At 45.8% G+C, this 12871-nt stretch overlaps 1 protein-coding gene across 1 annotated transcript; it reads right to left on the bottom strand.

Annotated features, from left to right (window-relative positions):
• Positions 1-2743: 2743 nt before the first annotated feature.
• Positions 2744-6525, bottom strand: LOC130110631 (ras-related protein Rab-11B-like). Its single transcript, XM_056277790.1, has 5 exons — positions 6386-6525; positions 5127-5322; positions 4476-4669; positions 4177-4257; positions 2744-3588 (listed from the first exon to the last, which is right to left on the bottom strand). Exons 1-5 carry the CDS (start codon positions 6423-6425, stop codon positions 3443-3445), a joined length of 657 nt encoding a protein of 218 aa, XP_056133765.1. The 5' UTR covers positions 6426-6525; the 3' UTR covers positions 2744-3442.
• Between the last annotated feature and the right edge of the window lie 6346 nt (positions 6526-12871).

The following is a 12871-nucleotide window of genomic DNA, read 5'->3' as shown; positions in this document are numbered from 1 at the left end:
AACAAACAAGAACGACATATCCCGTAGCACAGAGTCCATCAGCCGCTGTAATGTCTGCGCTGCCCCCTTGAGGCCGAAGGGCATCCGCAGGAACTCGAAGAGTCCAAACGGCATGATGACCGCCGTCTTGGGCATGTCCCGAGGGTGGACCGGTATCTGGTGGTAGCCCCACACCAAATCCACTTTGGAAAAGGTGGTGGCCCCCGTGCAACGTATACAAATAAGTACACGAATAAGTCGACACGTTAGCCCTTGGCTAATGGGTCGGACCCTTTAGTCGACTGGTTAACGTTGTCGCCCGCGGTGCAGAAGGTATGAGCTGCCCCCCGTATTTGCTACTATATTTAAACTTAGCACAAAAGTAAGGAAATTTGTGTTTGGTAGATTATTTCTTTGTTGTAACAATGCTTCTTGACAATAAATCTTATACCGTTGGAAAGCCTGTTTATTTCCCTTTTAAATGGTGCCACATTTGTAAGGAACATGCATTTGTGGGATGAGCAGCAGAGCTGAGTATGTGGGTTGCGCCCATGAAAAATTTGCCAAATCTCTGCCAATGCCAAACACCTTATTTTGCTGTTGCTATTGACTCTTGTTTTGAGCTTCTGGTACCCCAGGTGCTGACAATCAGCTGCCTTATATAAGATTTATTGCCAAGAAGCATTGTTACAACAAAGAACTAATCTACCAAACACAAATTTCTTTACTTTTTGTGCTAAGTTTATATATATATAGATACACACACACACACACACACACACACACACACACACACACACACACACACACACACACACACACACACAGTTAGGTCCATAAGTATTTGGACACTTACACAATATTTGTAATTTTGCCCCTGTACACCACCACAGTGGATTTGCTATGAAGTATTTGAGATGTGATTGAAGAGTAGACTTTCAGCTTTAAGGGGTTGGATAAAAATATGGAGTTAACTGTTCAGGAATTACAGCCATGGATATACAGGGTCACCCCATTTTCAGAGGCTCAAAAGTAATTGGACAAACAAGCATAGCTATGATTATAACAATTATATTTAATGTTTGGAGGAAAATCCCTTTCAGTCAATGACTGTCTGAAGTCTGGAACCCATCAACATCTTCAAATTCTGAGTTTCCTCCTTTGAAATGCTCTGTCAAGACTTAGCGGCAGCTGCCTTCAGTTGCTGGTTGTTTGTGGGTCTTTTGGCCATTAGTTTGATCTTCAGCAAGTGAAAAGCATGCTAAATTGGGTTGAGGTCAGGTGACTGACTTGGTCACTGATGAATATTCCACTTTTCTGCCTTGAGAGATTCTTGGGTTGCTTTCTCAGCTTGTTTTGTGTCATTATCCATCTGTAGTGTGAAGCGCCGTCCTCAGTTTTGTGACATTTAGCTAAATCTGAGCAAATGGCATATCCTTATAAACATGACAATCCATCCTGCTACTTCTGTCAGTAGTCACATCATCAATAAACACCAATGACCAAGTTCCGTTGGCAACCATACATGCCCATTCCATAACACTACCTCCACCATGTCTGACAGATGATATGGTATGCTGAGAATCATGAGCTGTTCCTTTTGTGCTCCACACTTTTCCTCTTCCCATCCTTCTGGTACAAGTTAACCATTGCTTCATCTGTCCAAGGAACCTTGTTCCAGAACTAGGTAGGCTTTTAGATGTTTTTAAACACAGTCTAATCTGGCCTTCCTGTTCTTAAGTGACACCACTGGTTTTCACCTTGTCGTAAATCCTCTGTATTTATTTTCATGCAGGCGCCTCTTGATTGTAGACTTGGACAATGATACCCCTACCTCTCAAGAGTGTTTTTGACTTCACTAAATGTTGTGAATGTGTTTGTCTTGACTAGGGAAAGAATTCTGTGATTATCCACTGTAGATGTGTTCTGTGGTCTTCCAAGCCTTTTGGTGTTGCTGAGCTTGCCAGTGCATTCTTTCTTTTTAAGAATGTACCAAAATGTTGACTTGGCCACTGCTGAAGTGTTTACTATCCATCTGATAGATTTCCTTTGCTTTTTCAGCCTAATGAATGGCCTCCATCACTTGTATTCACACCTCTATGGACTTCGTGTTGAGAGTTCTGATGAACAGCTACCAAATGCAAATGTAAACACTTGGAATGAACTCCAGACCTTTTATCAGCTTAATTTGTCATGGAATAATGATGAAAAAGGTCTTACTTGCCCATGAAACCACTTGTTAGTCAAGTGTCCAATTACTTTTGATCCTCTGAAAAGGGGGTGACAATATATAAAACTGGCTGTAATTCCTAAACGGTTAATGCAATATTTTTGTCCAACCCCTTAAATGAAAGCTGAAAGTACAATCACATATTGGTTACTTCATTTCATATCCACTGTGGTGGTATACAGGGGCAAAATTACAAATATTGTGTCACTGTCCAAATACTTATGGACCTAACTGTATATATCAACACAGATACAAGAAAAAAGTTTCAATACACTACAATGTGTTAAACACCCCCCTCCCCCTCCCCGTATCTGTGTTGCTATTCCGCCCCAAATTAGTTGAGCACTTACACCATAGATGGTTTCGGAAAAAACGCTATATATATATATATATATATATATATATATATATATATATATATATATAAAATTAGCCTTCCATTTGAGCAATATCTTATCTGTCAAAATTGTCTTCATGCAAGCCCTCTATCATCCTTCCACCCAGTACACATTAATAAAAAGCAATTTTGTTAAGGAGTTTATTGTAAATTCTTTTACAGTGCTTATGTTGAAAGTAAAACAATGAAAACTTAAGCCAAACAAATTTCAATAAATACACATTGGAGGGTATTTTTGGCATTGTAATGTCATTGTTGTGAGAAAACAAGTAAGACAAACTGCGCTTTCCGACACATTCCAAGGTAAGAATGCTGCTTCAGCAAGTGGAGCGAATACCAGGCGGTTTTATTTACACAGCACCATCGAAATGGTAACCACTGAAATGTTCAGGACCCCCCCCCCCCCCCCAAGTGCACGACTGCATTTCAGAAGGGTTGAATAAATTTCACAAACTCCATCCGGGCAGCAACAATCGCCTCCGTTCCTACATTGCAGGAACTTTCACATTGACTCCATGAATAACTTGACTAACCAAGTGGCATAAAAGGCTTTTTTGTTTTTGTTTGTTTTTTGTTTTTTAAGTGTTTTCTTTCATGGCAGAACAGAAGAGCACAAGTGAGTTCATAAGAAACAAAAACGAAGAACTGTACAAGAATGAAGGGAGAAAAAAAAAAGCTGAGGGGAGCATTGACCAGGAGCAGTGCTGTGGGGTCAAAGAGAGAGTGGGCAACGAGGAGGGAGATGAACTGTCAGGGTGGATTTGGAGTGGTGGTGGTGGAGGGAAGGGTGGAGAAAAGGGAAAGGGGCAGGGGCAGGTGCGAAGGTCAGACGAGTGTCACAGGCTTTGGCAGCACTGCAGTTTGTTGCCCTTTTGCCCGTCAGTGGTGGGGGGGACGCTGATGTCTACCACGTTGTTGCCCGGAGACTCATCATGAGCAGATCTGTCCGCTATCTGCTTCTGCGATACGATACGGTAGATTTCTGCGGGAGAGAGGAAAAAGGGGGATGTTTTTGATTTAATTCATGTAGCTAGCTAACTAGAGATGTAACTGTGATCCTATGGGGCTGTGGCATTCGTTCCAATGCATGAGAGAGAAAAAAAATATCCGGAGTACTTTAATATAAGAGTTGTTAACATATAGTCATGATAACACATTTTCAAAGCCTTATCTGATATTTGGACTCTAATAATAAGGTGATAGTATTTTATTTTGTGCCCTGGATCAACCATTCCAAAAAGACATTGTGTTGGTTTGAAACTGCTAATAGAGACAAGTGGGTTTTAAGCTTAAATTGTGGTGGAGACCACAGAATCTGAGAACAGGTGCTTTTGGAGGTTAACAGCTTCTGAAATCAATCTTGAATGATAAACGGATTCCTCTTATCATCATTACTATATGTTAAAGGTAAATCAATTCTTAAATGATAGCTAAACAATCTTGGGGTGAGCTAATAAACAAGACATATAATCAAACAAAATATGAAATCATACTAAAGAGCCCACAAAGGTAAAAGTGTGGTTTTGACATATACTATGCAGTATGTAAAACCTTATCCCGCCCTTCCTACCTGTTAAAATATTCTTGAATGCTTCTTCTACATTTGTGGAGTCCAGTGCCGATGTCTCAATGAACGAAAGAGTGTTCTTTTCTGGAGCAGACAGAATGAAAAGACACATGTTATACAAACTCTATGATTACAATTTCATTTAGCAGATATGATTTAGCAGAAAACGTGTTATCGGGACTATATACATACACAACTATGCATATTTTAGTCTTACTGGATTTATAAAAAATTAAACAATTTGAAAACTTGTTTCTGGAGCTAAGTGCAATCTCCCTCATGGGAGGAGTTAAAGGGTTTACCTGAAAAGGCTCGTGCCTCATCAGTGGGCACTGCCCTGAGGTGGCGAAGGTCGCTCTTGTTTCCAACCAGCATGATGACAATGTTGTTGTCAGCGTGATCCCTTAGCTCCTTCAGCCAGCGTTCCACATTCTCATACGTCAGGTGCTTGGCGATGTCGTAAACTAGGAGAGCTCCAACCGCCCCCCGGTAGTACCTAGTCACAGAGCAAAAATAGACATTAGACTGTTTAGATTCTTGTGGATTTGAGCAGCGCAAGCCTGACACTGACATTAATCAAACAAAGGACAAGTCCCACGGTGCTGATCATGGTTATTAAGTAAAAGCTTAGTTAGCTCTTACGGCACTATATAATACAGTAAAGTATATCATTGGGGCTAGTGTTCCTGAGTCAGACACTATGAGTCTGGTATTCTTCAAATTTCAGAGTGAGAGAATTCAATCTATGATGCCTCAGCTGCAATGCGGTACATGTACACACAGATTTAACGAACTGTACATATATGCGCTTCAGTGTTTTAAGAAATCACTGATATATGATAGATTATTATATGTAATGCTTTAAGGGCAATGATTCCAACATCTTACTCTTACATCTGTGTGATTGGACACCATTTTATGCACAAACATGAAGACAAATTAGAAAAACCCACGCTGAGGTGATGGCTCTGTAGCGCTCCTGTCCAGCTGTGTCCCAGATCTGGGCCTTTATCGTCTTCCCATCCACCTGGATGCTGCGGGTGGCAAACTCCACGCCGATGGTGCTCTTACTCTCCAGGTTGAACTCATTCCTTGTGAAACGGGACAGCAGGTTACTCTTCCCCACTCCAGAGTCTCCTATCAGTACAACTAGAACAAAACGACAACAAAAAAGTTTGAGAATACATATATTGAAGATGAAAACTCATAAATTGCCTTACAAGGTTTAAATATGTGACTATCATGGAATATCCAAGAAAATGAGTTGTTCGGCTGCCTGTGTGATCCAGTAGGATGACAGGTTCTACACGTAGCATATTTTCAGTGATTTTAAACTTGATCTGTCCAGTTTGGTGCTTTTCAGCATGTTAAGCAGAATCCTTATCAAATTCTGTCCCACCAGGAGTCATGAGACAGGAAGGACTGCTGCACAACCTGCTCAGTGGGAAAACCTGACTCAACAGATACTCAACGCCTTTCTTCCTGCCCTTTTGCCTACACTAGCCATTTATATATCTTTTAGCAGCTTTGCACTGGAAACTCAGCTACTTTGAGTCCTCTGGTTTTCACACTTCATTTCGTCAGTTTATAAATTCCTGCCTTTTAAACTTGTTAATCGGCGTTTACAGAGAACTTAGTAGATGTACCAACGTATATCATATCCTGAAACTAAGTAATCAAACGAGAAGGGGTGTGACATGTTGAATTTGTAGCGACCCTGTAAAGCAATCTCTTCACACGTCCAGCTTAACAAGTTCCAACTGTGGCTTGATTCTATATCGATTAAAACTCGCGTTAGATCAGATAACTGGCTTTAAACAGCTAGCAAGTAGCTCGTAAAACAAACACTGTGAAATTAAACACTGATTTTAACAGTGAATTTAAACCGTTAGCGAGTAGCTCGTAAAACGAACTTTGTTTCCCATAGTGGTAATTGTGTCTTAGTTCCACAAACAAAAGGTAATAGTTAAGTCCAGAGGAGGAAAAGTCGCCACATGTTAAAAAATAAAAACAACAGCTAGCAAATACTAGGTTATATTGCGGTTTGGCTAGCTAGCAGGGCCAGCTGATAGTGACAACTGAATCCCATTCCCCACGCTGGGAGGAGCCGACGGTTATTGCCGCTGCCAAAAGTTAGCTTAGCAAGCTAACCTGGCTTGTTCAACGTCAAATTCAACCCGGTGACGTGAAAATCGACTTAGGATTCGTTTACCTTTGAACAAGAAATCGTACTCGTCGTCTCTGTTTCCCATATCTTAAGGCAATGACGTCTTCGATTAAACTGAGGTGTTAAGATGCAAGGATTGCCCGTCGGCAAACGACACAAGACACACGAAGGGGTGTAACAGCGGCCGCAAGGGAGAAGAGCTTTCCTGGCTCCGCAGAGTGGGAGGAGTCCTGGAAAATCAAATTTATTATAATTATTATTATTATTATTATTATTATCATCATTATTATTATTATCGTTGTTGTCGTTGATAGGTGATAGAAGAAGCGACTTTTATTGTCACTGTATATACAGAAAGAGAACATATCTAGGAAATATCCCTCAAGAACAGCAAACCACATGTATACACCTACGAAATTCGCCAGGCTACACGAAATACAATCGAAGCAGATAAAAGGGCAAGGTGAAACGCACGGATATCAATGGACATAAACAAATCATTGTCTCCCAATTATGTGTGATTTCCATTGCAGTTTACGAACTGGTTGCGGGTTCCCTGATTGGTCGCTGTTGCTAAAGTACAAAACATTTGTTGACGTCATGAATGAAAATAGCCCATTCAACGCCCCTTCAACTGTACGTCATGCTTCCACGGAGCTGCCGTAATTTGTTTTCTTCAAAACAAAAATAGCACTTGGAACTGGGAACTCGACTCGATAACTAAAATGAATCGAATTAACCCGCTAAAGTCAGGAGGGGGGGGATATAGTAAAGCGGGCTATCCGCTAGTGGGTAACAGTGGCGCCCCAGAAATTGTTCATGGGGGGGGGGCAAATGGGGCCACTGAAAATCTTGGGGTGGCACACCAAAACCAAAAGCCATGACTGAATTGCAGGAATTATATTACGCTGTTGTAGTATACTGAATAGGCTAGTTGAAAACTGTCAATATGAGAGTTAAGGAGTCGTATACTGAAATACTTTGGTTTCTTATTGTAGTGGGAAATGCCTGGGGATGTACTTGGAATGTTGCACTGGGCTCGTGCAGCTAGAGGACCAATCACAGGTTAGCTCGCGCTGTCACAGACGCAACTATATTAGACACCGCGGGAGAGACAAAGCGCCAGAACTGTTTAGTAACCATATCGTAGACTGTCACCTTAGCGTGGGATAGAGCAGGGAAACCTAGCGTATCCTGGGCTGGACAGTAGATACGGTGGCTAGCAGTGGTAGTGTTAGTAGCAGACTGCCTCGGTACCTGTAGCTAGCTGACTACCCCCGAGAGCTTCCCCAGAGAGACTGAGAGAGACATTCACCCGGTCACACCGGAGCCAGAGTACAGAGAGAGAGAGAGACACGCACCCCGGAGAGCAGCCCTAGCATTGGCGCAGCTATCCAGCTAACGGTGGTGAAGCCCGGTTTGTCGCACCTAAAAGTCCCCGCCTCCATCCATAGTTATCCGGGCTATAGAAAAACCGCGACAAGTGGTGTCAGAAGTGGGATAAAAGGTTGGGATTCGCCATAATCTCAACACCGGAGGATCCTGCCCCGGTCACATGGCGGCATAATTCAGCCTGCACACTGTGAGTTAACCCAGCTAGCAAGAAGCCATTTTGTACTTCTTCGTGAAGTAGAACCCCAACGAAAAAAGTGAATAAGAAACTTCTTTATGAAGTGGAACCCAAACGTAAATCAGTGGAAAAATAAAAATGTCACAGGACAAAGAAAATGTAAAAGAACAGTCTGAGTTGAGTCTGGATGGTGCTGGTGTGGGGACAGAAGACCCCGGAGAGCACGCCTGGATGAAGCTCCTCCTGGCGCAGATGGAAACCATGAACCAGACCCAGGTTCAGATGCAACGCCAGATGGAAAACATGGAACGCCAGACCCAGGTTAAGATGCAACGCCAGATAGAGATGCAGATGGAGGCCCTCACAGCGCGTATCGATGGACTAGCGGAAGCGGTGGCTAAGCGATCTCGTCCCCCCACACCTCCCATTCAGCGCACCGATTGGGCCCGTCATCGTTCAGATATCCAAGGTGAGCCTCCCGGTTTGTCGCCCATCGCTCAAGTAGTGAAGCAAGGGGTTTCTCCTAGTAGCCCTCAAAGCGATAGTGGTGTAGGGTCGGCAGGGGCTGTGCTCGGAGAACGAACTAGCAGAACGGTGCAAGACATGAGCCTACTCTCGCAGTTCACCCCGGCCCGGGAGAACCCAGGGGCCAGACAGCGAGACGGCGCTGATCACCTGTTGCCAGCAGCTATGGCCGCAGTGGCTAACTTGAGCGACCGGCGCAACGAGGAGACGCCAGCCAGGCCGAGCAGCAAAGCGGCCCCAGCAGCCCTGCGCTATACAGGAAATGGACCCAGTGAGCCCGCACCACTTACCAGCACTCCGATCGGTCATGGTGGAAAAAATGGAGCGACTGCAGTACCACCCCCCGACGGGATGCAGGGTGGCCAAATGTCCCTGGACAGCAACGGCGGCCGAAACCTGCTGGATGACAGCGTTGGAGGGCAGGCAGGTTCCTCTAGAGGTCAACAGAGCCAGACAGGAGACCTTCAAAGTCAGAGCGGCAACCGAAGCTCACAAGGTCCCGACCGAGGACACGAAAATGACATCAAGCTCCTCGCCACTTTTGATGGTAAGGGCGACTGGGATAGTTTCGCTGGACCATTCGAACGGATGGCGAGAAAGAGGGGCTGGACCGACGAGACCTGTTTGGACGCCTTGTATCTCCCACTGAGGGACAACGCCATGTCTTTTGTCATCGCGCAGCCGGCTCCGATAAAATATGACTACCACGCGCTCATCACCCAGTTACGCCGCCGCTACGGTAAAGAGCTGCCTGAGGGAACTGCGCGCCGTAAACTCAGCGAGGTTAAGCAGGCCAGAGAGATGACCCTCTATGAGTTTGGCGAGGAAGTGAGGAGACTTGTCACACTGGCATACCCGCAGGTTGGTGTTACACTGCAGGAGGCCTACGCTGCAGAAGCCTTTCTGCGCGGGCTGAAGAACCAAAACATCGCGTATGAAGTCCTGGGGGCAGAACCCAAAACACTAGCTGAAGCAATCAGGAAGGTTGAGGCACGCGAGTATGACTTTAAAGCGACGCTGGGGCGAGAGGTTGAAGGAAAAGGGAGAATCCGGCGAGTAGCATGGGAAGACGAGCGGCGTCGCGATAGCTCTCCAAGTCCAACGCCGGTAGGAGACAGCATGAGCACCCCCGAGCTCAAGACCCTGGCCAGTGGCATCAACAACATTAACAAGGTGAAGTTGCACAGGCACATCAGCCCAGACCACCTACTCCAAGTGTGTTCTAGAGTATGTCCACTGCTGGAGAAAGAGGTTCCTGCCAGCGTGCCTGGTCTCCACAGCATCCTGGGAGCCGGCAGGCAGAACCTCCTGCGTACCAACAAGAGCTGCAAGCATGTTGTGTGGAAGGGCTCAGCGCTGGCTGCTCTGCACTGTGGACGACCCCCAGAGCCTCCTATTATCTATGGGAGTCCACCCAATATCGTGGAGACGAGCAATGGGCGTCGGCTCAATGGCTCCTACCGTCTACGCCAGCTACTGCCTACAGCTGTCTACCAGCACATGAAGATGCACAAGAGGATTCTGGGACATCTCTCCTCTGTCTACTGTGTCACCTTCGACCGCACCGGGCGACGCATTTTCACGGGCTCAGATGACTGCCTGGTGAAGATCTGGGGCACAGATGACAGGCGCCATGCTCTGTTGTCTGCTCCAGCACCAGCCATAGGGCCGCAGGAAACACCTGAAGGAGGTCCTCCCGCTGCTGACATGGAGGAGCCGGGGGCGCAGAGAACAGAGGAGTACGAAGGAGTGACAGAGCAGGAGGAGATCGATGAAGACCTTGATCTCCGGCTGGAGGACCTGTTCCACGCAAACGACGATGGAGGACCCAGCACACCAGGCTCCCCGGCTCGGTTCCAGCCGCTCCAACACACTGCTGCCAGCTACTCTTCAGGCGAGTCGACAATCACCCAACGTCGTGGGACAGCAGCCTGTGCTCCGGGCGGGCAGTCCAACGCCCCTGACCCAGAAGGAGACGAAGCCGACGCCGCTGAGTCCCATCTCCCGTACACCACCAGACGGGGCCGGCCAGTCCGGAGGCCCGCCTGGCTCCTAGACTAACTTTGACGGACGTGACTAGTTGACTTGGGGGTTACTAGGCTAGTCACAAGAGTCCAGTATGGATAGCGACCACCCACATTTGTTTGACGCCCTCTGTTCCGGGCCTAGTTCATTTCGCGGGTGTTCTGTCCCGTTTATCGTGTTAGATTAATCAGACTGATCTTTGTAGTCTGTTGTTCATTTATGTTGAAGGGACTCAACAGTGCTGGAGGGGGGCAGTGTAGTGGGAAATGCCTGGGGATGTACTTGGAATGTTGCACTGGGCTCGTGCAGCTAGAGGACCAATCACAGGTTAGCTCGCGCTGTCACAGACGCAACTATATTAGACACCGCGGGAGAGACAAAGCGCCAGAACTGTTTAGTAACCATATCGTAGACTGTCACCTTAACGTGGGATAGAGCAGGGAAACCTAGCGTATCCTGGGCTGGACAGTAGATACGGTGACTAGCAGTGGTAGTGTTAGCAGCAGACTGCCTCGGTACCTGTAGCTAGCTGACTACCCCCGAGAGCTTCCCCAGAGAGACTGAGAGAGACATTCACCCGGTCACACCGGAGCCAGAGTACAGAGAGAGAGAGAGACACGCACCCCGGAGAGCAGCCATCCATCTCCCGCCCCGCCTAGAGCTCAGCCGCCCTGTTCCATCACCAGCCCTGGTCCCAAGGTGAGCTTGCTAACCCATTAGCACACGGCTAACTAGCTACCTAGCAGGCTAGCCCTAGCATTGGCGCAGCTATCCAGCTAACGGTGGTGAAGCCCGGTTTGTCGCACCTAAAAGTCCCCGCCTCCATCCATAGTTATCCGGGCTATAGAAAAACCGCGACATTATTTTTTTACAGTTAATGTTACTAAATATCTGATGTGCATAGACTAATACCGGTACAGTTAACATTCTGAGTCCCACAACAATTCTGTTTTAATGTGTTATGTATCTGTAAATATTGTAACGTGTTAGACGATTCATTGTTATATTGTATATGTCCAAAAATGAAAAATGAAAATATCAGATAGAAGCATATTCTGCATATGTGACTCGTGGCTGGGGAGGCCAGCGGGGAGGGGGGGGGGGGCAGGGATAGTATCAGGGTGGCCGTGGCCACCCCTGGCCACCCCTTGGGGGCGCCACTGGTGGGCAATGGAGGGTCTGTTAAGGCAGATAATGGGGGGGGGGGGAGAAGAAGATGCAGCAGCAGTTTATCAGTAAGAGATGGAGCAAATTTAAGTTGTTCACGAGTGTTATGTTGAGTACAAATAAAATACCAAAACCCTGACCACGTTAGTCGACTTACTATAGTTCCATACACCGCAAGACCAGACCCTCTTTTATTTGCACCGACCAGAACTACAACACAAATAAAATTGACTTGACTTGACGATGATCCTTCCCCCCAACCCCCGAGGTCGCAACTAGCGATGTCAGTCTAATTCACGGTCCTAAGGTCAGTCAGTCCTCTATCTAACACAAACACCAACACATCCCAATATGACCCAAACATTTGAATACATTAATTATAACAATTTCAATTGAAATTGTTATAAAATTGTTATCATAATGACATGTTGGTGAAGGGAACAGAGGTGATGAGGAGGTGATAGGTAGGTATGGTGTCAAGGAGAGAAATGTGGAAGGACAGATGGTGGTGGATTTTGCGAAAAGGATGGAAATGGCTGTGGTGAATGCATATTTCAAGAAGAGGGAGGAACACAGGGAGACGTACAAGAGTGGAGGAAAGTGCACACAGGTGGACATAGCAGTCTACGTCACTCTAACGTCACGCAGATTCTATTGCGCATGTCGGCTGCAGCAAAGAAGCGGCTGGCATCATCATGACGTGTAGTGATGATGTCGGTTGCCAGAATCGTTTTGACAAACAAACAAAACGCTAAAGTTTTACCAAATTCCGTCAACTCGCAACCCTTTTAAGGCTAACTGGAGACGTCTTTGGTTGGTGTTCTGATAAACAACTTACAGCTGAGTCTAAATTTTATGACCTTCTAGAAGTAAATGATGACATACTAGCAGATCGTGGTTTTACCATTAGAGATGAGCTTGCTGTACGCGGTGCCACCCTTAGAATCCCTCACTTTACCAAAGGTAAAAAGTAGCTCTCTGCTCAAGAAGTGGAAACATCAAGGCGTTTGTCTAACGTGAGAATACACATTGAAAGAGTAATAGGTAGATGGAAGAATTTCAAAATTCTGACAACTGTTATTCCACTCACACAGGCAGACCTCTTAGATGACATGGTGATTGTGTGTTCAGCATTAACAAACCTTTGTAAATGTATAGTCCCTAGAAAATAACTTGTCAATGTTTTGATAAAGGATCCATGAAGTTATAATCTACATTTTCCAGTATGTCGAGTCAAAGATCAA

Source organism: Lampris incognitus, chromosome 3 (assembly GCF_029633865.1).
Source record: "Lampris incognitus isolate fLamInc1 chromosome 3, fLamInc1.hap2, whole genome shotgun sequence".
Taxonomy (NCBI): Eukaryota; Metazoa; Chordata; class Actinopteri; order Lampriformes; family Lampridae; genus Lampris; species Lampris incognitus.
The sequence above is the reverse complement of the archived record's forward strand: the minus strand, read 5'-3'. Positions and strand labels throughout refer to the sequence as shown.